This window comes from Rhamphochromis longiceps, linkage group LG17 (genome assembly GCF_057381845.1).
Source record: "Rhamphochromis longiceps isolate RC_006_pf linkage group LG17, R_longiceps_female_GT1.1, whole genome shotgun sequence".
Lineage (NCBI taxonomy): Eukaryota > Metazoa > Chordata > Actinopteri > Cichliformes > Cichlidae > Rhamphochromis > Rhamphochromis longiceps.
This window is the reverse complement of record NC_140573.1, coordinates 30,831,550-30,856,066: the sequence shown is the minus strand read 5'-3', so window position 1 is coordinate 30,856,066 and position 24,517 is coordinate 30,831,550. Positions and strand designations below refer to the sequence as shown.

General features: G+C 39.4%; 1 protein-coding gene across 1 annotated transcript in view; it reads left to right on the top strand.

The window, feature by feature from the left end:
* The window catches only part of iqsec3a (IQ motif and Sec7 domain ArfGEF 3a), a 126,838-nt gene that overhangs the window by 5,501 nt on the left and 96,820 nt on the right, over nt 1-24,517 (top strand). The window contains exon 2 of the mRNA XM_085386312.1: nt 19,492-19,572. Coding sequence (XP_085242438.1) covers nt 19,492-19,572 — 81 coding nt within the window. The remainder of the gene's footprint in view (nt 1-19,491; nt 19,573-24,517) is intronic.

The window sequence follows — 24,517 nt, the reverse complement described above, 5'->3', positions numbered from 1 at the left end:
GCTAGAAAAACACTACATTAGCAGCAAATCTTCTTTTAGGCATAATAAATGTCGGATACCTTTGCATCTCAACTTACCACTTGTCAGTGCTGGTTTATTTTTTCTATCAGGATAGAGCTGGAGCAAAATGTGTACTGGATGTTTGAGTGTTTGCTTGTTCTTATTGGATGCATCCAGTTTTCACTTCAGCAGCTTATACAAATTTAGTTATGGATTCTTTACCCAGTAGGTGATTAAAAAAATCCCCTGAAGATTAAAATGACAAGAAAATTAATTTTGTAGTGCAAAAAATAAATAAATAAATAAATAAATAAATAAAAAAGATTTTAAGATTGCTTAAAATGGTTCAGTGAAGTCACGTAACTTCAACTTCAACTTCTGTGAGTGATAGCCTACAACCTATATTCATTGTAGCTCCACTTCTGCACTTCTGTGATTGCCCAAGTTTCTAGGCCAAAAACCTTGGCACAAAAAGTGATGTGACTAGTTCAAAGCCAGTAGTGGTAAATGGCAAAATATATATTTATGATTCAAAAACAACCATTTCCTGTCTCTGGAGCCTGACAGAAAAGTAATACTGCTTCTAAGCATGTTTGTGTATTGGAAAACAACAGTGGGAGTGATTCCAAGAGAAGTAGATGGGTGGATGATGGATTTTAGGAGGTAAATGGTCCTTTCTATTTCTTTCTCTCTCGCTCTCTCTCTCTCTCAGCCCCCTTTCTCTTGCCATTTCCCTTTGTACCATTACTGGAGCTCTTTACTCTACTTCCCCCTCACCTCTCTGTATGGGAATCATGTCTGTTCGGTTATGACAGGGTGACTGCTGCTGCTGGAATCCAAATCATGAATATCACATTTGGTGCGTAGTGCTTTTAAATTGCTTCATTTCTCTGAGGATGTAGCTGCGGGGTGATTCCTGACTCACTGGTAGAATATTAGCTGTTTTCATGCACAAGTTGAGCGGGTCGAAAGACTGTCCCAGCTGTCTGTAATCCAACCGTGTGCGCTCGTGTGTGCATATGTATTTAGGATTGTGACTGTTTTTGTGCTAGGGTGTAAGAAAATTACATAAAAATTGCTGTTTTCTGAGATATACGGGATACATATCAAAGCCTTTACATTTATTTCAGTATGTGGATATGTGTAGTAATCCAGAGTGTAACTTCTTTAGGATTTGCCCCACCAGACACTGGACTGTTGGTCTGCAGTGCTGGTTTGATCCAATTTAGTTGTAACTGTGGCTGAATTTAAATTGAATTATATTGTACTGAGTGCAAATAAATAGGACAGCACTGCTCACACTGTGCAAATGGTATGAAATAAAATTACAGTTAATGGAATGGGCAGTTCTCTTCACAAGTGTGATGAGAAGCACAGGGAAATTGATCAGTTCTGTTGACTGAAAACATTCACCTTTAAAAGAGATTCAGTTCAATTTTTCTCTGTAACAAATTCAGTACTTAAATGAAAACAAACTACTGGCAGCTGCATTTGTCAGTGTCAAATGGTTTATTACCGTAAAACTATTACATTACTGTGTTGTATAGAACATAATATTTGGTTGCCATTATACTATTGATTTAGTGTCCCTACTCTGTCTGTGATTTCCATCAACATGAATATAAATATAACATATGAAAAATACTTTCCTCTATACCTTTCCTGATGAACAGGGTCTTAACCGTATGTTCTTATTAATGCAGTAGGTTTCTTATCTTTTCTTAATTGGTAAAGGGGTCTTTGTTATGGTGACACACTACCCACTGACAATAATGTATTAACACAGTTAGTGCAGGACTCTCTGCAGTTCGTTTGAGTACTAAGGGTGTACTAAGTACACCCTTAACCGAATGTAGCTGATTGTCGTTGAGCAAATGTGAGCACCTCTATGAGAGCAGAAGTTTTGGCAGTTTGCTGGTTTGGAGGATTCAGATGCACGTTAGCAGCACACCAAGAAGTGGATGTCCCATGGTGGGCCGTGCAATGGTGAAAGAAATTGCAAAAAAACTAAGAGACTTCTGGAGCAATGTCATTTTACAGATAAGACCAACATGAAGATATTTCACAATAATGCACTGTGCTACAGTAATTCAGCATAAACACCTCAAACCAACTGTAAGCAAGGAGGTTTTGCGCCTTTCACTAAGTCGAAACCCAGTTTGGGACAAGGTGTTGTCCTGCAAAAGGATAATGAACACAACAAACACACTAGCAATGTCTAAAAAAGGTGCTGCAATGACCCAGTAAAAGTCCAGATCTAAATCTGAAATGCTAAAATGAAAGCCCACAAATCTCGATGAACTGAAGTAAGGGGCAAAAATTCCTCCACAACATTTTGATATGAGAGACTGAAAAATTCATGCAGAAAAATGATTACTTGAAGGTACTGCAACTAAAGTTGGTTCTACAACTTATTGAATTTGATGGGGTGCGCTTAGTTTTTTGCAGGACTGTAAAGAGAAAAAAATGAGAGAACCCCCCCCCAAGAGCTACATCTCTGACTCTACAGACCTCAGTTAGCATGTTAACTGTTATGCCTGTTAACAGACCTGCATAGAGTCCTGTGAAAATGTTCCTTTTCACAAAAATAACTGTGACCAATATTACTTATGCACTACTTTTAAAGTAGAGTTGAGATGACCTTTGTTATGTATTTGCTCAATATAAATATTGTAAAACTGAACTGCAGTGTGATGTTAAACATTTAGTAGGAAGAGTCTTTGCACTCTCCAGTACATAACTGTCATCCTGGTGGTGCCCAGTTCGTATCATTACATTGACTCTGGGAATGGATGAAAAATGATCGTGCACAGATGAGTTTGATGTGGACTCAAGCAAAAGAGATACTCAAGTGTGACTTTTCTGAAAAACAAAAAAAACCTTTATCATACCACAAAAACAATATGATACTGTATACAGGTTTTCCTGAATTTTTTGCAGGAATGTATTCATTTATTTAGTTTACACATGGAAAAATCTGAAACCCTTTTTTCAGTACAAGCTAAAAACCCGATCAGTTCAGTAACTGTATATATCAGGTTTAAATAATGGTGTTTTTGACTGCGTTCCAGGTGATGCCAGGTGTTTCAAGCTATAGTGAGAGGGGTGATAATGTGGCACGTAGTACAACAGTATACACCCCCCCCCCCCCCCCCCATGATGGACAGGCTAAATAATTGGACAGATTAAAAAATAAAACAGGGGCAAAACAATTGCATAACACATACTGAGAAGCCCCATAGGGCTGAGGAGCCCAAATGTTGTCCCACTTTCCTCACGGCTGAAGTGCAAAACAGTTTCCTTTCATTGTCCTCCATCTGCATGTTCCCTAATCAATCAAAATGAAAAACTTTGGCTCAGCCGTTCTTTTTCTTGTTCTTTTTTTTCCTGAACATGGCTTCCAACTGTTTCCCAGGCAACACGCCGACTCGCTGAAAGACAGACGTGCCGTTCTCGTCCTTGACGCATCCAGATGCCTCATATGACATTTCATTCCATTAGTAAATATTGCACACCCACAACGTGGCTCTGCCCAGGATTTTGACATGTTTTTGTAGGTTGTCATGTTACACTAGCTGCGCAGCAAGTTGCCGCCTTCATGGTTGGAGGTAAATTATTCACACATCTGATGGATGCATTTCATTTCTTCTCCATGCAAATGAACAGCAGGCCTAATGAGCAATCAGCGGAGTGCACGCGCGCCATTAGTATGCAATCTACATATTTCAGAGTTGTGTTTGCAAATGGAAATGCCATCAGTGTTATCATCTGGTGTCACTCAGTCCCATCGCATATTGTAAACAGATAACGTCACGAAGTAACCAAAGCTTGCATCAATATCAGTTGCTTCTGAAATCTGTGCTTTCTCATCACTGCGATAACTTTTATTACGTTAATGGTACATTAACAAAATCTACGATCATATAATATTTCAAAGAGCTGGCCTCTTTAGCAGCTGCCTACCAATCGTATGATTTAAAACTATTTTTGTTATTGTGGAGCTAAGAAAATAAGTGATGTGCAGATGTCATTAGAGTAGCACTAATACATGCCTCATGGCTTGCTTTAAAAAAAAAAACTCCTTAAAATCCATTGCAATCTGTGTTATCGTTCAACTTAAAATGTGCTTTTAAGCGTCAGTTAACAGCTGCTAGCATATGCAGTGTTTTAAAAATCTGTTGACCGTAGCGTAACACTTCTAACCCTCTCAAGGCAGGCGTTGCAGATTTGCAACAGTTAAAAGCTAACAACCTGATTACCCCACATACATATTTTATGAGTTTTTTTTTACTCAGAAGTACCACTGCAGGTATTCTTTTGTGCATTAGCAACAAAAACTTAATTTGAGCCTGAGAGGGCTAAATGTCTTCAATGTTATGCTTCATTTAAATCTGTGCTGCTCTAGTGTTTGCCCTTCATGCTAAGATGCTGGAATTCCTCAAGGGCAGACAGCGCTGTGGCATGTCTGCGAGTGGTCAGTGAGCTCCTGAAAATGTTCTTTGAAAGTAAAAGCAGTTGTGGAAAAATGTCCTCCCATCTGTCACAGAGATTTCACCTCCCGAAAGCTTAGCAGAGAAAATCCCTCGACAGACAACTGTGATTGTTTAGTACCATGTGCACTCGTCTGCATCAGCGTGTGTGTCCGCACGAGCAGTTAAATTATGGGGTTGTGTTGGAGGTGAACAGTTTGAACAAAATATTTAGTTTTGTGTCATTTTTTGAGTCCAGTAGTGAGATTTAGTTAAAGAACTAAAGATATATATGATGCACTTCTGCTACTACAGAGTGTTTATTGTGTTACGCTTCTTTTATATGTTGAGGGTATAAATGATTTTGCAAAGGATAAACCTGTGCATCTTCAATCATAGCTAACCCAGCAAGCCTCCTCTGCCCTCAGTCCTCTCTCCTCTAGATGCATTTCCAGAATTGAGACATCCTTCAAGATGGCGTGTGGGATTGATGTCCGTGTCACAGCGGGAGGATGGAGGTTACCCGAGACAAGGAGGCACGGAATAGAAAAATGAGACGAGGAGTTCAGCAAAAAAGGGAAAGGGAGAAAAAGTAAAAGCAAAAAAAAAAGAAGCCACGTGAGAAATATAGATAGATATAGAGATTGATAAAGGATGGTGCACACAGTTAATAAGGAAGATGCAGTAAAGGGAAATGTTTACAGGGGCTATATATTTTTTATTTTAATTTCATAACATGAAGTATGCAACATATGCATTTCCTGCCTTTTAAACTTTGTGTAATCTGAACATTACTGAAGTTCGTTTATCGGCCGTTGCTCTCTATCCAACATAATCTCCGTACAGCATTAGATACTCGCACAGCTACACGCACACACACACTTGTGGACAAGCACACGCTAGCCTAAGGAAATGTCAGGTATGGTTAACTTTACGAGCCAGAGTAATGTTCAAAGCCGTCCACCTAAGCCTGCGAGGCACTCTGGAGTTGATCGGAACAGGCACTGCATGTCCAATCGCCTTTCCTGGTCTTCTCAGCGGCTCCACCAAGCCTCAACCATGATTTATTGTGCTGTGTAGTAGAAAAAATATACAGGAAATACTTTCATTCAGGTAATAACTTAATCACATATTCACTCATTTGCATTATTTATTGCAGCTGTGGGTGCAATTTTTTCACCTGATTGATTTGACTTTTCACTTATGAAGCTTTTAGAATTTATAGCTGCACAAAAGTTTGCGGCTTGTATCGGCTGTGATCTGTGATATTTTGTAGCCATCATAGCCTGTGCGCACATTTGGACGACCATAAAAGCACTCTGTCCTTCTCCAGCACTGTGGTTACATCATCAACGCCTGTCTGTCAACCCTTTGACGCCCTGTATTACATCATCAGGTACACAGTCCCATAGGGAGGAGACGATGTTGTCTTTGGATGCTTCGACTTGGAGCAAATCCTAAAAACGGGCTAATGAGGTAATCAGGACACGGATGCTGTATGAGTCATATATATGAGACCCGAGCTTCCACGCCTTCATTTTCCTCACCGTACAAACACAATGTACAAATTATGCAAAAATCCCAAAGCACAAATGCTGTCTGAATGAAAATAAGTTAAGCTACATCCTCAGAAAATACAAAGCTGCTGCTGCTGATCTGTTACATGGCATTTTCCTCATCAGCATTAAATCTGCAGATATGACAGCCATGTCACTTTGATAGCATCAGCGTGAAGTGTGGAAAATATCTGTAAAATCTGACCCGCTGCCAAGTCTTCAGCAGATGGCCCCGCGGCAATACGGTGCAGCTTGATGCTCGATATGAGCTGCTAAAACGGCTCGATAGTGGAGGCACCAGCTGGAGGTCAGATGGACGACAGTGGAAATAAATAAAAAAAATAAGTAAAAATTGCTGCTTTCATGGGAGAAAGAGTGAATGTAATTTCTGTGCGAACAAAAAAAAAGTCTATGTGTCATATTTAGCATTGCGCCTGAGAATCTGTCAATTTTTTTTCATTTATTCAGGCTGACAAAAGAGTTCAGGCTAGCAAAATCAGTTGTGTTCATAATATTAAAATTGATTTTGAAAATCCGATTTATGATTTGCTATAAAAGGAGTCAACCAAATAAAATGCAAAAATGAGAAATAGGTGGAGCAATTTGCTGAAACTTGTGCAAGCCTATGGAAATGTAGTATATAAGGAAGCAGGAACTATGTTAGTATAATTCTAAGAGCCTTTACTGACAATATTTGGCATGACCACCTTTATTTTTATTTTTATTTTTGCACTGCCTGAACTCTCTTAAGCAAGCTTTTTTGTAATTTCTTCGATCCATTGCTTGTTTCTGGATTTCTTTCTTCCAATGACCTAAATTTTAGGTCATTGTGTTAGTCGCAGCCAGTCACAAAAACACATAATCTGTTCTAATTTTCTTCCCAAAGAACTATTAGATCAAAACTCAGCATGGTGCAAAGTAATTCCTCTGAAATACAAGTGAATTGGCCAAGTCAAAGACAAAACCAGGAAGGGTCAGTCTAAAAAAAAGTATCTAACTAAAAAGAAATAGAAAAAAAACAGCAAAGAGCTGACAGGACCTGATAGATGCATGTGGACCCTCATTATTAGGAAAAGCTTACAAGAGATTACAAAAGATTACACATTACACAAGAACAGGGTTGAAAACCAGTGCCAGGTTCTTATGGAGTGATGAATCCAAATTTGACATTTTTGGTTCAAATTGTCATCAATTAATACAGCGAAAATCAGGTAAGAAGGACAACAGTGAGTATCCGCAGCATCTGTGTGAATGGCAGTGGCTTAATTTTTCAGTTTAGTCTTGATCTCAAACACAAGGTCAGTACTGTTAAAACATACGTGGGTTGAAAAGCACACAATAGAATACTACAGTATGAGTCATGGGTTAGCCTCCTCAGAGCCTGGACCTCAATATTATTGAAGCAGCGTGGGATCATCTTGACAGAGAATGGATCAAAAGCTGCCAAAAACCCAAGAAGAGCTTTGAAATGTCCTTCAAGAAGCCTGGAGAACTATTGCTCAAGACCACTTAAAAAAAGGGCTCCTTAGAAGCAAAATATGAAGAAATGATGGGTAGCTCAAGACTTAGTAGTTAATGAGATATAACTCTTACTGCATTCTGTAGGAAGATTAAGCTTTGTCAAGATGAGATGTAAGAGATGTCCAAATTGAGGCACTTGCGGGCATTTGAGGCAGCGATAAGTCCACAGTGAAATAATAAAGATACACGTGGCACTCAGAGACTTTACAATTGTCAGACTACATTATTCACACTTGCAGGTGCACATTTGTTCACCCCATTAATTTGTCTTCATTTTTGCACATGCTACTTTTAGAACTTCAACGTTTGCTTTAAAGCCTAAGAAGCAGCTGATTCAGGTCCATTTTGCTCTAAGATGAACTAGTTTCTGGTTTGCGGTTACAAGCCTGAGTGTTATCTGGCATTAAAACCCGCATAGGACTGTCTTAGTGTGGCATGAAATTTGGCTAAAGAACAACATTTCTGACATAAAACATCTCCAGATGACATAAATCCAGCTCAGAGTCAATCTTCGCTGAGATGGAGCTCTCTTTGACAAGCGTGCACTCTGGAAAGTGGTTCACTCCTGTTCATCGAAAGGGGCAGAGCTCTCTCATGCTCTACTGGGTGTGCCTCTATTCATCAGAAGGTTTTTAGGTTTTATTGAAGAGGGACCAACAGCTGGGAGTGAAGTTAAAATAGAGCATAAAATGTCGAGAGCCTGGAAAGTGCTTTGATTTCAGGGGGTGTGATATCAAAACTTGACATTTGCTGTTGATATTTTGTACATGTCTTTTTTACTTGTACATAACTCATGTCGCTGCTAAAATATGCCCAAACAGACAACACAGTATGAAAAACCTGGTTTATATTCAAATGAAGCTTTCAAACGGGCTCAATGTTCAGAAAAAATTATTACTCATCACATTCGGAAGCTTGGTTCCCACCAACTGGAGGTTTGTTTTGGCACAAACACAAAGCTTTAGAGTGAACTGGTTTACTGTCAAATGCTGGAAATCACATAGGCTATGATCACACAGAGAGAGTGTATATATAAAGCTAAAATCCTGGAGGTTTTTTTTTCTTGTTTGAGGGCCTGAATATGTGGATGGAATGTTTTTCCACCTCCTTTGTTAGCTTCATCTTGGAAAAATTGGACTTGCCTTTCTCGTCCATCTCCAGCTCTTCCCGTTTAAAGCTAAGCCGCTTGGGAGAGCCCATAAGTCCATGCTGACGTAAACCTTTCAGGGATTTTTTTTAATTCACTGTCTGTATGTGTAGAGGAATTAATATAGCAGGCTTTAAGGTGTGTGTGTGTGTGTGTGAGAGAGAGAGGAAGACTGAGATCACTGTGTTACTCATAATAGATGCCTGATTTAGTTTAAGGATAGTTTCCTGCTAATAATCCACTGCACTATCACGTTTAATTTTAATGCCCCAACACACCCCCAGATGCAAGCACTGGGTATGTGTGTTGAATTTATTCGTCACAGAAAGCCTTACACACTTGTAGCCTGTAAAACACGGTGATAAACTAGCACTTAGAGCGGCTGCCAATTTGCCAAATGGAGGTGAAGTATTGCAAAAACATTTTGGGTCTATATTTTTTATTTAACATGATCAAAGTGCTTCCAATAATACTGCCACAGGATGAGTTGACTTGCGAAATGCATGTAATATATTAGCCGACCTAAATTAATCTCAAGGGCTGAGAGGATCGCTATGGCGATGCAGAGTACCAGTGTTTTCTCTTTTTTTCCATTCTGTGTGAAGCACTGACAGAGCTGCTTGGCTATAAAGCCTTTTTTCAATGGAACGCATCATGAATGTGCTTTATATAGATTTTTTTTGTTGCTTCATATAAATTTTACCTTGAATTTTAAATCCATTTATGTCACAGTGTGAAATAATGTCAAAAAACAGAAATTAATCCCCTTTAAAGCTAACTAAAAGTCCTCAGCTAGCCTTAATATCTCCCCCCAAGGTTAATTCTTTTTGTATTTACCATGTTTGGTCTTCAGAGGCAGACTAATATGTTATTTCCAGACTGCCAGGACATGCTGTGCGAAACCTAATCTATCAGATATCACATGCTTTGATCTACCTCCCTCCCCATACACACAGACCACCACCACTTCGCTGTGAAGTGTATCATTTCAGCACATGCAGGTTTTTTTCCGCCTTGAGCTTTCAGCCAGAGAGCTATTGACACAGTAAAGCTGGATTCAACACTGGGAGGAGCGCATCGACAAACACATTAGACACCACAAGTTAAAACAAAATACAATGATACTGCTGTGCGCAAATTGCGCTCTCCCTCACACAGAGCCAGTGTGCGGAAGAGCTTATAAAAGCTTATAGATTTTTTATAGGTGGTATTAGTGAGCTCAGGCCATGAGGGGGGAGGGGGGGGGGGAACTGAGTCATTGGTGTGGAAGATCAGAAAGCAGGTCATGCGAGTTCAGTTTAATCTTCAGTGCCCGCATTGATCAAACAGTCCGCTACTTGCCGGTGGTGTGTGTGAGTGTGTGTGTGTACAAAACTAAAGGCAAGGATTTGCAGTCTTGTAAATGTTCTAATTCAAACGCATGGAGAAGAAGTCCTGTTGATGTCTTGTAGAGGAAATTTTCACTTAAGCCTAAACATGGGAGTGAGTGGATTGCCATCACCCGTAGACAGATAGAGATTAATTAGGAAATTATAGCTACTAGTATTGTCATATCAGTGCAACTTGTTTCCACCATGAATAGATTCAGGATATATGGTGCCACATTAACTTGTACGCAGGGTCAGATATGTGCTATCTCTCTTGCGCAGTCGTCCCTTTTAGAAGTCCCCTCATAAACCAGAACGGTTATAAAAAGCTTGCAAGCTGTTTTGGAAAGATGGAGGCGATAGTAAAACTGAGCAGAGAGATGGTAAAAGTAATGGAGAGAAAACTGAGGAGCCAGAGATCAAAGCAGGCAGAGATAGATAAATGAATGAAAGGAAATGTGCTTTAAAAGATAAAAAGAGTTCGTCCTCTTTCCATCCCACCTTACCTTCGTGTGCAGTGTTTCCGCTAGAGATGGACCGATCCGATATTACATATCGGTATCGGTCCGATACTGACCTAAATTACTGGATCGGATATCGGAGAAAAATAAAAAATGTAATCCGATCCATTAAATATCACGAAAGCACCTCACAAAACTTGCAACACACCGTAACTCACCTCAGAATGTTAGCACGTCGGAGCAGTATGCATCACGTGATAGAGCGGCTGTGGCATGCGGGACCTGTCGGTGGTCTGGATAGCATGTGGAGCTTCGCTAGCAACCCGGCATTTCATCTCCGACAAAGTTATCCCGAGAGAAGTAAAGCAAGTGTGTAAGTCCATCTCTGAATGTTTGTAAAGCATTCCTGCGTTAAGCTTAACAAACGATATATGGAGCGACTGCCTCTCCTGCTGCTACTTCAATCATGAAACTGCTTAACGATCAGCTGATCGGCTTTTCTGTCGCTAGTCCGTGTCTCTAGTTTGCTTTTGGCCCACTTTGCACCAGAAAGAGGAAACCAGCGGCTGAACAACAGCAGCACGTTTAAGCTTCATCAGCTGTTGTTAGAATGTATTTAATATTACTTTCTACACCAGGATCTTTTTCTACGTAGCTGACGCTGGTAACTGTGCAGGGGCGGATCTAGCAAAGTTTAGCCAGGGGGGCCGATAGGGCATTAACAGGGAAAAGGGGGCACAAAGACATACTTTTCTTTCTTATTCTCATTTAAAATGTCTAGCTTTTAATAAATAATTATCTTACACCCAAAGTTTTAATTTGATGCAAAATGTATAGAAGTCCATTACTGTATATAGTAACTATTAAGTCTAATATATATACCCTAGTAAGCTATAGTACTTTTTCCTTTGGGAAGGTACCATCTGTGCAGTCTGCAATTTTGTTGAAGAAAGATGTTGAATCTATTTAATATTTCTTGAAAAATAATTGATTTCTGTGCATTTTTTTTCACACTGCATCAAATTAAGGTTGATTACGTCGATTAAGCATCATGAGGTGGAGCGTGAGGGGTGGTTCCCTATTTTTTATTTATTTATTTTTGTTGTTGCTGGGAGTTGGAACCCTATTAGTTAGGTTGCTTAAAATTAAGCTAAGTACTCTTTAAAATACCAGAATAGGGAGGATGGTGTAGGTTTAAGTTTATTAGATTGATCAGTATTGCTGAACTATGAAATATTTTTTTTTGCATACAGGTATAACAGAATAGCTTTAGTGTAGTTGTTGTTTTAAACTTGAGTATGAACTTATACAAAATGCAGCAAGATATTTAAAAAACAGTTTTGTTGATTAAAAAACACTATATCGGATTCATATTGGTATCGGCAGATATCCAAATTTATGATATCGGTATCGGTATCGGACATAAAAAAGTGGTATCGTGCCATCTCTAGTTTCCGCCCCAAATTAGGTGAAATCAAGTGTCCTAAGAGTATCGAAACAGTCTGCCTGTCACGGCTGGCGGAGGGAGCCGTGTGGTGTGGAGGAAAAGGAGGACCCAAGATGCAGCAAACTGATGATACGAGTGATGTTTTATTTACAAAGGTGGCGGTGACAAAAACAGGCAACGAGGTATGAGTACTTTACAAACGGAAACCTAAACTGGGAGAAACTAAATAGCAAACCTGAGACCGTACAAAGGGGGTGCGGGGCAGAGGGACGCAGAGACAGGACACCATGGAACGCAGATGAATGCAGAGATACGCAGAAATACACGGATGAGTGCAGACGACCCGACGAGGAGCACATGCAGACACCAACTATAAATACACACACCAGGTAATGAGGAAATGGCACACAGGAGGGGACACAGCTGGAACTTAATGGGCATAACGAGACACAGACCTACAAAGTAAAACAGGAAATCTAGAACCCGAACCGGACACAAGGGGGGAGGACACAGAATAACTAGAACAGAGGGAAATAGTCACAAAACACAAAACGCTGGGTCAACGACCCAGGACCATGACACTGCCTCTGCGTGGATACAGATGTGACTGTGTCTGTGCACACATCAGAGATAACTGATCGGCCTCACACATGCTGTGGCTGTTGTTTTTCTAGAGTTTATTACCTGCATCTGTACATGAACTGATCAGGACACAAAGTAAAGAATTAACAGCTTTTGGACTTAAACAAAATAATCCTATAAGTCAACGAATGATGCAAAACTAGTGGTGAGTTGTTGGTTTTTTCTTTAATGTCTGCAATTCTGGTCTTAAACTCATCACACTATACAAGATAAACCTGATGGTTAAACATGGGTTTGGAGAACATTGTGTGGATAAACATAAACATTACAGCAATGACTACAATAAAGTAGCAAATGATGTTTATGATAGAACGATCACATTGGCATTTGAGATGGTCATGGCTTAAATAATAAGACTTACTGCGTTCCTGTTTAACTCATTCACTTAAAAAAAATCTTTGGCTTTCCTTAAGTGTTCAACTAGGTTCAGGAACCAAAACGTCTTTTTCTGCATTGAATTATGATAAATCTGGAGTGATGTTGTCCTCACTGTGCTGTATGTGTCAAAGGCTAATGGTAAAAGAAACCAAGCTAGCAGCTTGACTGAATCATGGTAGTTGAAACTATGGAAACTGACTAAGAAGGGGCTCACTGATCCACAATGAAATAATTCATAAGATAATGATATTTGTGCACTAATGACAAATACCCATATTTGTTAATGATTTAGAAACATTGTAACAATATTGTATTGTATTCAACTACCAATTCGTTTATTTAAGACAGCTGTTATGAAAGTGTTAAGGTGAAATGTTTTATGGTGTCACTCAGCGCTTCATGGGGTCACCATTAGTCAAACTAGCCTTTTAAAAACACCAAAATATCTTGTGTTTTTTTGGGTTTGCCGTTCATCCATCTATTTACCTCCACTTATCCAGTTCAGGGTCACAGAGGAGCCTGTCCCAGCTGTCATCAGGCAAGAGGCAAGGTAGGCACCCTGGTCAGGTCAACATTTTGCTGCAAGGCTAGCACAAAGAGATACCATTCAGTCTCACATCCACACCCATGGCCAATTTAAAATAAACAGTTAACCCAAAAAACATGTTTTTTTGGACTGTGGGAGGAAACCGAAGCCCCCACACTACCATGCTGCTCTTTGCAAGGTTGTAAAAATGGTCATTTCTGCTGGAAAGTCAGGTCAGCCTCTAGTGGTCATTAGTAAAAATGCACATTTTGGCTCTAGCTTAAATTTTCAGCCCCAGAGGTTGCTGCTTCTTTTGGACAGAGGCAGATAACTCCCCCCCTCCACCCATTCACAACATTGTGTTAAGGCAAGCAGCTGGTTCCAACTTCATTTCAAGCATATACATACACTGTTTTAATCTTACTCTTGCCAACAATGCGCATAAGCATTAGTTAGAAAATTAATGCAATTTGGTCATAAATGCAAGAAGTGAAGACATGCCAGGAATTGTTTGTGCGACTCTTAATAAAAAAGATTTGCTCTTTTTGAAAATGTCATAGTACAAAAGTGATAAACAGATTTTATTAGGTTAATTAAACATTAATGCAACCCGTCTGAATTTTGACTATCAAAGTGCACATAATTTTTTTAATGGACCTTCAGAATATAAAACCTTTATCTATGTGAACAAGTGGCTCCGCTGTTCCAGCACTCTTACTAATCTGTGTCCCCTCTGAGACCGCCTGTGTTCTGGACCTATTAAAATCGGCCGCAGCGGTGTCATGCTCGTTAAGGCGAACACAATTAGAGGAGCCATTAACAATGGGAATTAATTTGCTGTCATACCCTCCCTGTACTGCCTGCTATTGTTGCGTCCCACAACCCTACTGCCACTCCACCCCAGCCTTGCTTTTTTGAGGCCCTGTCTCCACTTCTTTTTTCTTGACTTTATGGAGTACAAGTAGCACAACAATCTGTGCTTTCATGGCTGAGCTGTTTTGGGAAAGTCTAAAAATGATTATTAATTTTTTTTTTCTGTTTAATGTGTGCAACTATTGCACTTCACAAAGGCACTTCACAGGGAACAGACTGAAGTACTCCTAAGTTGAGCCTGTAGTCATGCTCTTGAAGGACGTTTGGAAGAGGGCGTACGAGTCTCCTTGTGATTCCAGTCAGTGATCAAAAGACTAGTATGCTGTAATAAGGGATTGTTGCTGTTGTAAATGTTGGCCTTGCTTTCTCACCTTTATGTCTTGATTCTCATCTCTCTGTCCTTCCCTGTGTCCTGGGTCAAGGGATGCGACAAGGCATACGGAAGGCCGGTTGCTCTTTTTACCAGTGACACCCTCTGACAGCAAGAGTAATTGTGCAAATTCTTCTTTAGCTCAACGTGCCCAGAACAGGGGGATGGAGAGTCATCGAGAGTGATGGAAACCAAGTGTTAAAAGGACAGAAGGAAAGGAGTGGAATGGGGGTAGATGTGGGTGTGGGGGGTATTGGAGTAAGAGATGGACGATGGAGACTGGAAGTCAGGAATGTGGACAATGTGAAGTAGCTTCCACTTTGAAAGAGAACTGCAAACTGAGGAAGAAAGAAAAGCAAAATGGCCTCAAAGCTTTTTGACATTAAAATTTTAAGTCCTTGCTCTGTCTTCACTATAAGCCAGTATTGCCTTCATCTTTGACTGTAGGGCCATTGACTGTTCCAGCAAAGGAGGGGGATGTCTTGCTTTGATGCATTATCAGTAGACTTGCTGGAGCCACACTTTCACTGTCCTGTCAATTGTATTTCTTTCTCTTAGAGGTTTTGATGAACTGCTAATCGTGGAAAATTTCAGTGTTAGTATAATAAAAGCACTTTTACACAGTGAGTTCTTGGTCAGCAGCTTTAAAGACAAATGATCTAATCAGTCTTTCTACTAAAACTTTATGAGAATTCTTTGTTCTGAAAAGAGTATTTTACCATTTCACAGCCCAACCTGCTAATGCATTGGTTTGAAGTGCATGGCCTGACTCTTTAAGTCTGTTGGTAGAAGACAAAGATTTCTGCTATTATGATAATCAATTAATTGTTCTCAGTTGGTAAAAAAGGAACACACCATGAACTAGAAAAAACAAAACAAAACTGAAAGTGTCAGCAGGAATTTATTATTATTTCTTTTGCAATTTAATATCATTGTGAAGACAAAGAGAGGTTTGTTAGCAGTCCAGTGTCCACAGCTTTCAAGATATCATTTTTAACAGCTGTGTGACTGTAGACCCTGGTAACAGCTAACTAGATTCTTTAAGCATTTGGTCTTTGTCGTCACTGTTGGAAGCAAAGGTCAGCATTCGCCTTGAAAAAGAAAACATATCAAGAGTGTTGTACACAGTTTTTTCTCTCAGTATGACGCCACACAACATCAGAATCCTTTTATTATCATTTAACATCAGATATTCAGCATGTTGTAGTATAAACATCATAAAGCATCAAAGTTTAAGTATAGCCTTTGCCCTTCTGGGGACATTGTGCTCTCTGTGCGCACTTGTTTAAAATGAAAACAACCGTTTGTTGCACACATTGTATTGCTCTGTAAACAGCTGAACAATTTTTTCTGCACTTTTTTTTTAGCTGGGATTACTTTTCAAAAACTTCAGTTGAGTTGAGAATAGATGTTTTTTTCCCGGAGACGCAGTTGCCTGGTCTGTCTCTGTCCATGGTGCTGATTTATTCAAAATATGAACTCTGTGCTTCTGTGGACATCTCTCCTGTATTACCTCTAAACAGGCAAGAATGGAAAAGGATATGGGGGGGAGTATTAAAATGAAACATCATTAGATAGTTTTTCACCTAAGTAGTGTTTTTAATCTTGAGTTGAATTTCCTAAAATAAATATGTTACTAAGATTAAAAGAAAAATCCAAACACTGCAATATGTTTTGGATGATATATTCTTTTCTCTGGTTGTTTATTTCATACATGCTATTTTAAATTGATTTGATCATTTCTGTCAGCATACACATCCTTTAAACCATATCCTCCACTCCCTCCTCCCCTTTCCTCGTTCCATGCTCACTGACTCGCCGTGCTACCTTAATATGATTTCCTCATCTTTATCTAGGAATTCTGAGGAGCTTGCAGGGATCTCTTTTATCACTCATCCACTCTCAGATTTCTGCACTTGCCTTTCTTTGCTATAAAAGGAACTAACTGTGATGCCCTGCAGGAAAATATGTGGCAGAACTGCCATAATGGACATAACTGCGTTGCTCTATGTAGTAATGCTTCATTTCATCGTGGATGTTAGCAAAGTCCTTCGACAAAAAAAAGTCTTGCTCAGCAGCTAGTTTGAAGCTCCTACTCATTCATGCACTTAACTCAGGGTGAACATGCTCAGAGCTGACTGATCTGATCAGCTGTTCTTGAACTGTAAACTCAAAGTTGTCAGTCCGAATGTTAATTAACTCTAACTTCATGAGTAGACTCAGAGTTTGCTGAACCTGCTTCCTGGAATAGGGCCCAGAGCACTGAACAAATACCATCTTTATTCACATTATAGATACAGTGTAACAATCCTGTGTTAGGCTCCGGGGCAGATATTGTTGTGCGAGAGCAAACACAGCATCTCACATTCTCTCACTAAAGTAACATAAAGACAACTGTAATGTCAATAAGCTTGAAACAAAAGAGAAAAGTGACTGGAAAGATCACCTTATAACATCCAAACTCATTTACAGAATATATGATTGAGTCATTTTTTTTTCCCGTGGACCAGCTTCCAGATATATCACACACACACATATTTCAGTATGAGTGCATAATTTCCACATATAAATGATAACAGTGTTTCAGTCCTTTACAAAAACAGAAAAACAAACTACTCACTTATAAGCAGTGTTGGTCAAGTTACTTGAAAAAGTAATCAGTAACTAATTACTGATAACTTCCCCAGAAAAGTAATCCCGTTATTTTACTGATTACTTATTTTCAAAAGTAATTAATTACTTAGTTACTTTTTAAAAACACAATTTACAACCTGCATAGGTGATAAAGCGATAGATCTTTCAGCCCAATTCTACGTTTTCTGCATAATCCATCATATAAAATGTAAACAAATGGAAAAGTCTCTTTTTTTTAAACTTGTTTTTATCAGTTTTAATCTTTTAACTTTATGCATCAAGTAAAAATTTAATTATATGCAACATTCTCTGACTTGAAGAAATTAGTTTAACATTTAAACCTATTTTCTGCACATTCCAGCACATAAAATAAAATATTTTTTGTGTTTACACTCAGTCTTTCAAATAGATGCAAGTAAAACACAGCAGAAAATAAATAAAGTCAAAGACTAGCGGTCCTGTTGCTCTATTTTCACCTGTAAAGCAGGAGTGGGGTAGGCGGAGGTGTGCCCTGGTGCAGATGAGTCGCAGCGGTCAGTGGAAGAATCCGCGAGTTTCTCTGTGAATTTCCCATTACGTCGTTGCACACTCGGTGCTTGTTTAGGGGGGTTTTTTTGGCTGTAAAAAGAAGTTTTCTTCCCACGCACAAGGGACACTAATGTTTTTGTCACTTTTTGTGGAATCAAACTCAAAGTAAGGTCAGTACTTCCACGCTTTAAACGCTGCACGCTCATACTCTCTCCGCACTCGATATATTATCCATTGTTAATCTGCGCACAGCTGTTGTCAGGAACGTTGCACTCGCTTACATCACTGTGATGAGACATTCTCGCAACAAAATCACGGTTTTAGTAACGCAGTAACGCAGCGTTCCTACGGGAAAGTAACGGTAATCGAATTACCGTTTTTGCGATAGTAATCCCTTACTATCGCACAGATGGGCAGTAACCCGTTACAGACAAAGCAGACATTTCTGGTTGTAAGGACTGCAAGGAGTTGAATAAGGTGAAACAGGGTGCATGCTGATATCTTGTTTCCCCCACTGGCATTGGTTTTATTTGATTAGCTAGGAAGCTGGAAATATGCAGGTGTTGGTGACTACAGCTATGAGACACAGGGCTGATGACTGATGGGAAGCAGATGTGTATGTGGGAAACTAATCAGGTGATGAGCTAAAATGGGAAATCCACAGTGGAAAACCAGTGGGCAGTGAGGAAATGCAGGCTTCAGGATCTCAGGAAACAGATTTTGATGCAAATCATAAGACACTGACGGGATCTTTTAACCAGTATTTCAGTCAAAAATTAAAATGCATTCACTGAATTTCTTCTCTAAAACAGCATCCAGATTTTTTAAAAACTTTTTTAGACATTAATGTTTTTAATGTAGGGTTTGCAAACTGTTGTCAACATTTTTGTGGGCTTTTAGAGACTGATAAATTCACCTGACAATAGAGGTTTCTCACGTGATACCATCCAACCATGGTCAAAGGTTATCTGCCTTATTGTATATAGTATAACCACCAGTCAAATGAGTTCATGACTGGCTGGTCAGAAAGGAAGGCAGACAAAGATTTACCAAAAAAAAACTAAGTAATGTCAGACTAACTTTGCAGCACTTAAAACACAGCTACAAGAAAGAGACATTAAACTATATTAATAAATAAATCAACAAACCAAAAACATAAATATATATATATATATATATATATATATATATATATATATATATATATATATATATATCTCAATTACTATAATCATATAAAAAATAATGCATTTTAACCAAGCTATGTTTGTAAAGGAAATAACACAGTTCACCCCATTAAGAGCATGAACAGTACAGAGGATGGACGTGGGGCTCACACCCCAACTGGCAACTAGGTACACCAACCTCATCCTCTAACCTTATTACTCTGCTACACTTTCATGGTATTATACATATATGGTGTATAATGATTTAGCCACTAGCCACGCTGGCTAAGCCATGATTAAAAAGTTGCTGTCATATATAGTGTTTTGTTCTACATTTAAACAATAACTAAAGTTTAAACAAAATATATGATTGCCTCTGTTTTGTTTCCACTCTTTTTTCACACAGAAACCCAACAGTACTACACCAGTTCTGCTGCCCAGCCCCAGAGGCTCCTGAGGGGGAGACCTCCACTGCCTGTGTTCCCAGGTAAGATGACTGCATCCTTGTAACATCTGCACAAATGTTTATTTTTTCTTTTTTCAATTTTTTTCAATTTAAGTTTATTTATTTGTTCAACTTTGATTGCAGCCACGTATCATGCATCCTTTTTATAGCAGTGCTGCCGTAGCTACACTAGTCAACACAAGTGCCCCAGCAGTGGTATCTAAGTTGAAGTGGTTGTAACTGCTTCAGGTTCTTCCAGGACAAGGTGCATTCCATCCCCTTCATGATCTCATCTATCTTAAATAGACACCGAGCCACAGAGAGCGAATCACTCCCAATGGTTTTAAATGTCCCTTGTCACAACAGCTTGGGTTTTGGATCTTGTTGTGGTTGAGATTGAACTTGTTTCCTGAGTGAATTTAAGATACACTGGATACGATTTGTTATTTCCAGCGACTGTTAGTGCCATGTTTGTCAGGCTACTGCGATAAACACAATGAAACACAGCAATATGATCTATATCAGTAACATCCCATTTTCTGGACAATGGTCAAGTACTTGCGAAAACTGAACAACTGGGGAAATATTACATTGGATTTAGTAGGCAAAGCAGAATGATAATGCTGATGATATCTTTTTTTGACAGATTAGCCCATGCAATTACTTAGTACTGGTGGTAAATTACAAATAGGCTCTTTATTTTAAATCAAGTTTTCCATGTAATTTGAAAGCTCTGAAGTCAGTTTGATGGGGTAATTTACTCCCACTGTCCTGGGAAATATGAAAAAACACAGCAACTAATAATTAGCTGCTGTAATGACTGTACTTTTGTAGGACTATTTTGGCTAGGCAGTTTTGAGGACGCATAATAATCAATACTTAATGTTGTACAGGCAGTCTCTAAGATATATAATTAGACATGTAGGAACAAAAGAAATAATGAAAGGCTTTGACAAGGTATTATCTGGCCCCTTTCAAGCAAAATTGACAGTGCCTCCTGGTTATATTTTCCCCAAGTGCACTCTACCACCAGACTTTGAAAGAAAATTATGATATTCATCTAGCCAAGGAGCATCAATAGCAATTAAGCTATCCGCCCCAAAATGGTTTGTTTGTTGTTGACTGCACGTGTCACAGAATTGCTTTGCCGCATTGTCTGAGCTTGGCAGAAAATAGCAGATAAGCAAACGCCCATTGATAGCAAATCATAGCCCCTGCAGTGCTGGACACAGTAAGTGGCAAAAGGCTGCAGACCAACACAATCACACTCTAAATCCCTCTCAGGCCTGTGTAGTTGAGAAGCAGAGGAAGGAAGAGTTGTGAATATTATACAAGGTTTATTTGCTGTTTTGACAAAGCAGAAAAATGGGCTTCAGAAAGCCTGCCGACTTACTGAAACCCAGCATCTTGTACTGGATCTTTTGTTATAAAAGTCACTTCAGAGCCTTTATTATTTAATACATGCTGTGATTCTATTGGAAGGGATTAAAGGTTCACAGGAGTGACTCTCATGGGTTTAAAACTGGTGAGGGGTGGGGCAATTCAAAGAGCAAAATTGATCAAGTTCACCGGCTTGAACTTTACTTGATAGAGGGTGTTTGGGGCTGTTGTGTTTTGTGATTGTTTTGTGCTTTGGGGCCATTAGCAAAAGGTACAAGCGAAGTGCACAGCAGAAGGTCTTTGCTAACTTGTCAACCCCTCCATCCCTGCAAAACACCCCCTCCCCTCGTTGCCAGTATCTGAAGCAAACCACTTCAAAGCAGGACTCTCTGGGGCCCACACGGAAAGCAGCTTGTGGTTTTGTTTTGCCCTTTCTCGTTTCTTCTTGTTGTGTCTTATCTGTTTTTGAAAGCTGTATTCTGTTGTCGTTGATTTCTATATGTCCGCATTGTTGTCAGTGATTGGTCGATCATTTACTCACACGGCATCATCGCATCACATAACTCCACATGGCACCCACGCCTCATTGCATCCATCGTCATTCATGCTCACGTCATTCGGGCTTGTTTCTTCACTGTGGTCACACTAAGTTCAAAAGAGCCATGTATGAATATTACCATGTAACTGAAGTCTTGAGTGTGTTTGTGAAACTGCCATAACACATACTCTGTGTACAGTAGGGTCTTTCCCATGTTGGAATCTGGTGCGCCTCCTTGTATTGCATTGCATAATGTAATGTATTGCATCTGTGTTCATGTGAAAAAAGGAAGTTCTTATCATGTTGCATGCTTCGGCTTGGCAGTGATCAGAACATAGCTCCCTGTCTGTGTGCGTGGGTGTGTGCTGATGTACATGTGTGGGTGGCTGCGTTTCACTTTGGTACACACATCATGGATTAATTAATATGCATGTAATGCAGAAAAATATACAACACTGTCCATCTAATCAACAAAGACATCCATAATAACAGACTGCCCTATCACTTGTAACGAACACTTTGATTTCTTACTCGTTTTTCTTTACACCGTGCTATTCAGAGTTACATATTTTTTTTCCTTGAGAACTGACTACATTCGTCGTGGCATAGATTCAACAAGATTCTGAAAATATTCCTCAGACAGTTCGCTCCATATTAACAGGATAACATTACAATGTAGCTCTAGAATTTCTGGCTGCACATCCATGATGTATATCTCTCATTCCACCGCATCCCAAAGGTGCTCTTCTGTTGCCGTAGCCCATCTGCTTCAAGATTGGGTGTGTTGTACATTTAGAGATGCTCTTCTGCATACCTTGGTTGTAATGAGAGTTTATTTGGGTTTCTGTTGCCTTCCCTTCAACTCAAAGGAGGATGACCTCTGACATCACCAGGGCATTTTTGCATAGAAAGCTTCCACTTTACTGGATATTTTCTCTTTTTCAGACAGTTCCAGACTTTAAAGATGATTGGGTGGGGAAATCCCCAGCGATCAGCAGTTTCTGAGATACCCGTCTGCTACCAAAAACCATGCAATGTTCAAAGTGACTTAAAAGACCTTTCTTCCCTGTTCTTGAGCAGGTTGTCTTGTCCAAGCCTACCTGCCCAAGTACACTGAGTTGCTGCTGTGTGATTAGTTGATTAGATATTTGACATCATAATAAACTGGCTAATGAGTATATGTTTGTAACTGTATCAGGGAAGGCTGTAATTCAGAAATCATGAAACTTTTAGGAGATAATCCTTATATTTTTGACTTACCTCTGTCTTGATGATGATGATGCTCATTTTGAATTTAACGCCAGGAGCACCACTTATTCTTGTGTGTGCTGACATACATGTTTGTAGTAGTATTTCGCTATGGTACACATGGCATAGATTAGACATAATGCATAAAATGCAGGGAAACATACAACATTGGCAATCAGCAAAGAAATCCTTAAAAATAGGCTGCCATGTCACTTGTACTGAACACTTTGATTTCTTACTTGTTTTTTTTCCCCCATACTTATAATCCTTAAGGGTGAAGCATGCCATATATGCACTCACCAACCACTTCATTAGTTACACCTATTTCTACTGGGTTGGACCTTCAGAACTACCTTAATTCTTCATGGTGTCGATTACGTTTGTTTAACTATGGGCTACTTGAGCTTCAAGTTTCTTGGCTTTTTGATAAATTAATAACAATACAATTATGTCAAATAAGGTCAGCTTGAACTTATTGGCAATGAAGCAGTGGGTGTACAAGTTGACATTCTGTGGAGGATTATTCATGGTATGCATGACATGAGAGATAATCGAAAATCACAAATTACATTTAATCTAAAAATATTTGTGTCATGTCTGTCTGTCGTGATTTGACAGAGTTATGACTCTGACGAGGAGTGTGAAATCTGATGCAAACTGCAAATGGTGCAGACTATACTGAAACAAGAGCGAGTTGTCTTCAGCGATAAAAGGGTTTCACAGCAAAAAAGACCTCATTAACATATAAAAAAGACAACTCATTGCCTCGTTGTGCATTGCCTCCGCTTCGGGATGAAGCCTTCGTTCACTCACTAAACCTGACAAAGTGCAATCATTGATGTTTCATTAGCACCGCTCTTTCTACTCTGAGTAATTCAAGCCTCTGTGTCAGAGGGGTCAACTTAGAAAAGGGCAGCACCATGAGCCTCTATAAGAACTAATTGTACTGATTTGGAGCTTTGTTTGCTCTTGGTTTGTGCACGTCTTTACCTAAGGAGTTTTTTTCTGATTAGCCTGGCATTCACAATGCTGTGAATATAGCATAATTTAAATGAGCAGAAAGTGGAAAGTTGAGAACTGAAAAGGAAAGTGAAGATTTTACTGTCACGTATAATGAGGACTCTGAGGAGGCTGGAAATTCATTGTGACAGTGTGGTCACTCTTGCCATGCATTAAGGAGGCCCCAGAGGGTTTAGAGACGATAGGTGATCTGTATTCGGGGTCACAAAGTCAGATATATAATCAGTCATTGGAGGGGGTGATTGGAAGGGATGGCCACAGCCTTTCAATTAGTAGTGTGAGTCATCTTTTGCTGGAGTGTGCTAAACTTGCACTCGGGAGTACTGTTGATACTTTTACAGTCCCATAGGGTACCTTAAGTTTAACTTTCTGCTTTACAGCAGAACTGAGAACTGCTGTAGTCAACACACAGGGCCTCGGGAACCTAATAAATGGAAGGAAAACATGATTATTAGAATATTGCAGCACAGAGAAAGGCACAGCAGAAGATGGCACTTGGAAAGATCCCCAATGGACAAGCTGCAGGTAGAATTTGCTGTGTGTACAATGATTGAGTTTTATTTGAGTCTCTGAGCCTGTAACTACAAATGCGTACCAATCATGAAATCTCAGCTAGTCAGCAGCCTATAGTCAATTGGTTTGATCTGAATGGAAGCACAACAAAAAACAGTATGCACTTCCTCTTAAAAACCCCTCCCAGAGCATACATTTATATTCACACTTTGATGCCACAGTGTGAAGTTTACTCAAGTGTTTGGGATCATATCCAAAATCATTTGTTACAAATGTTACAGGGAATCT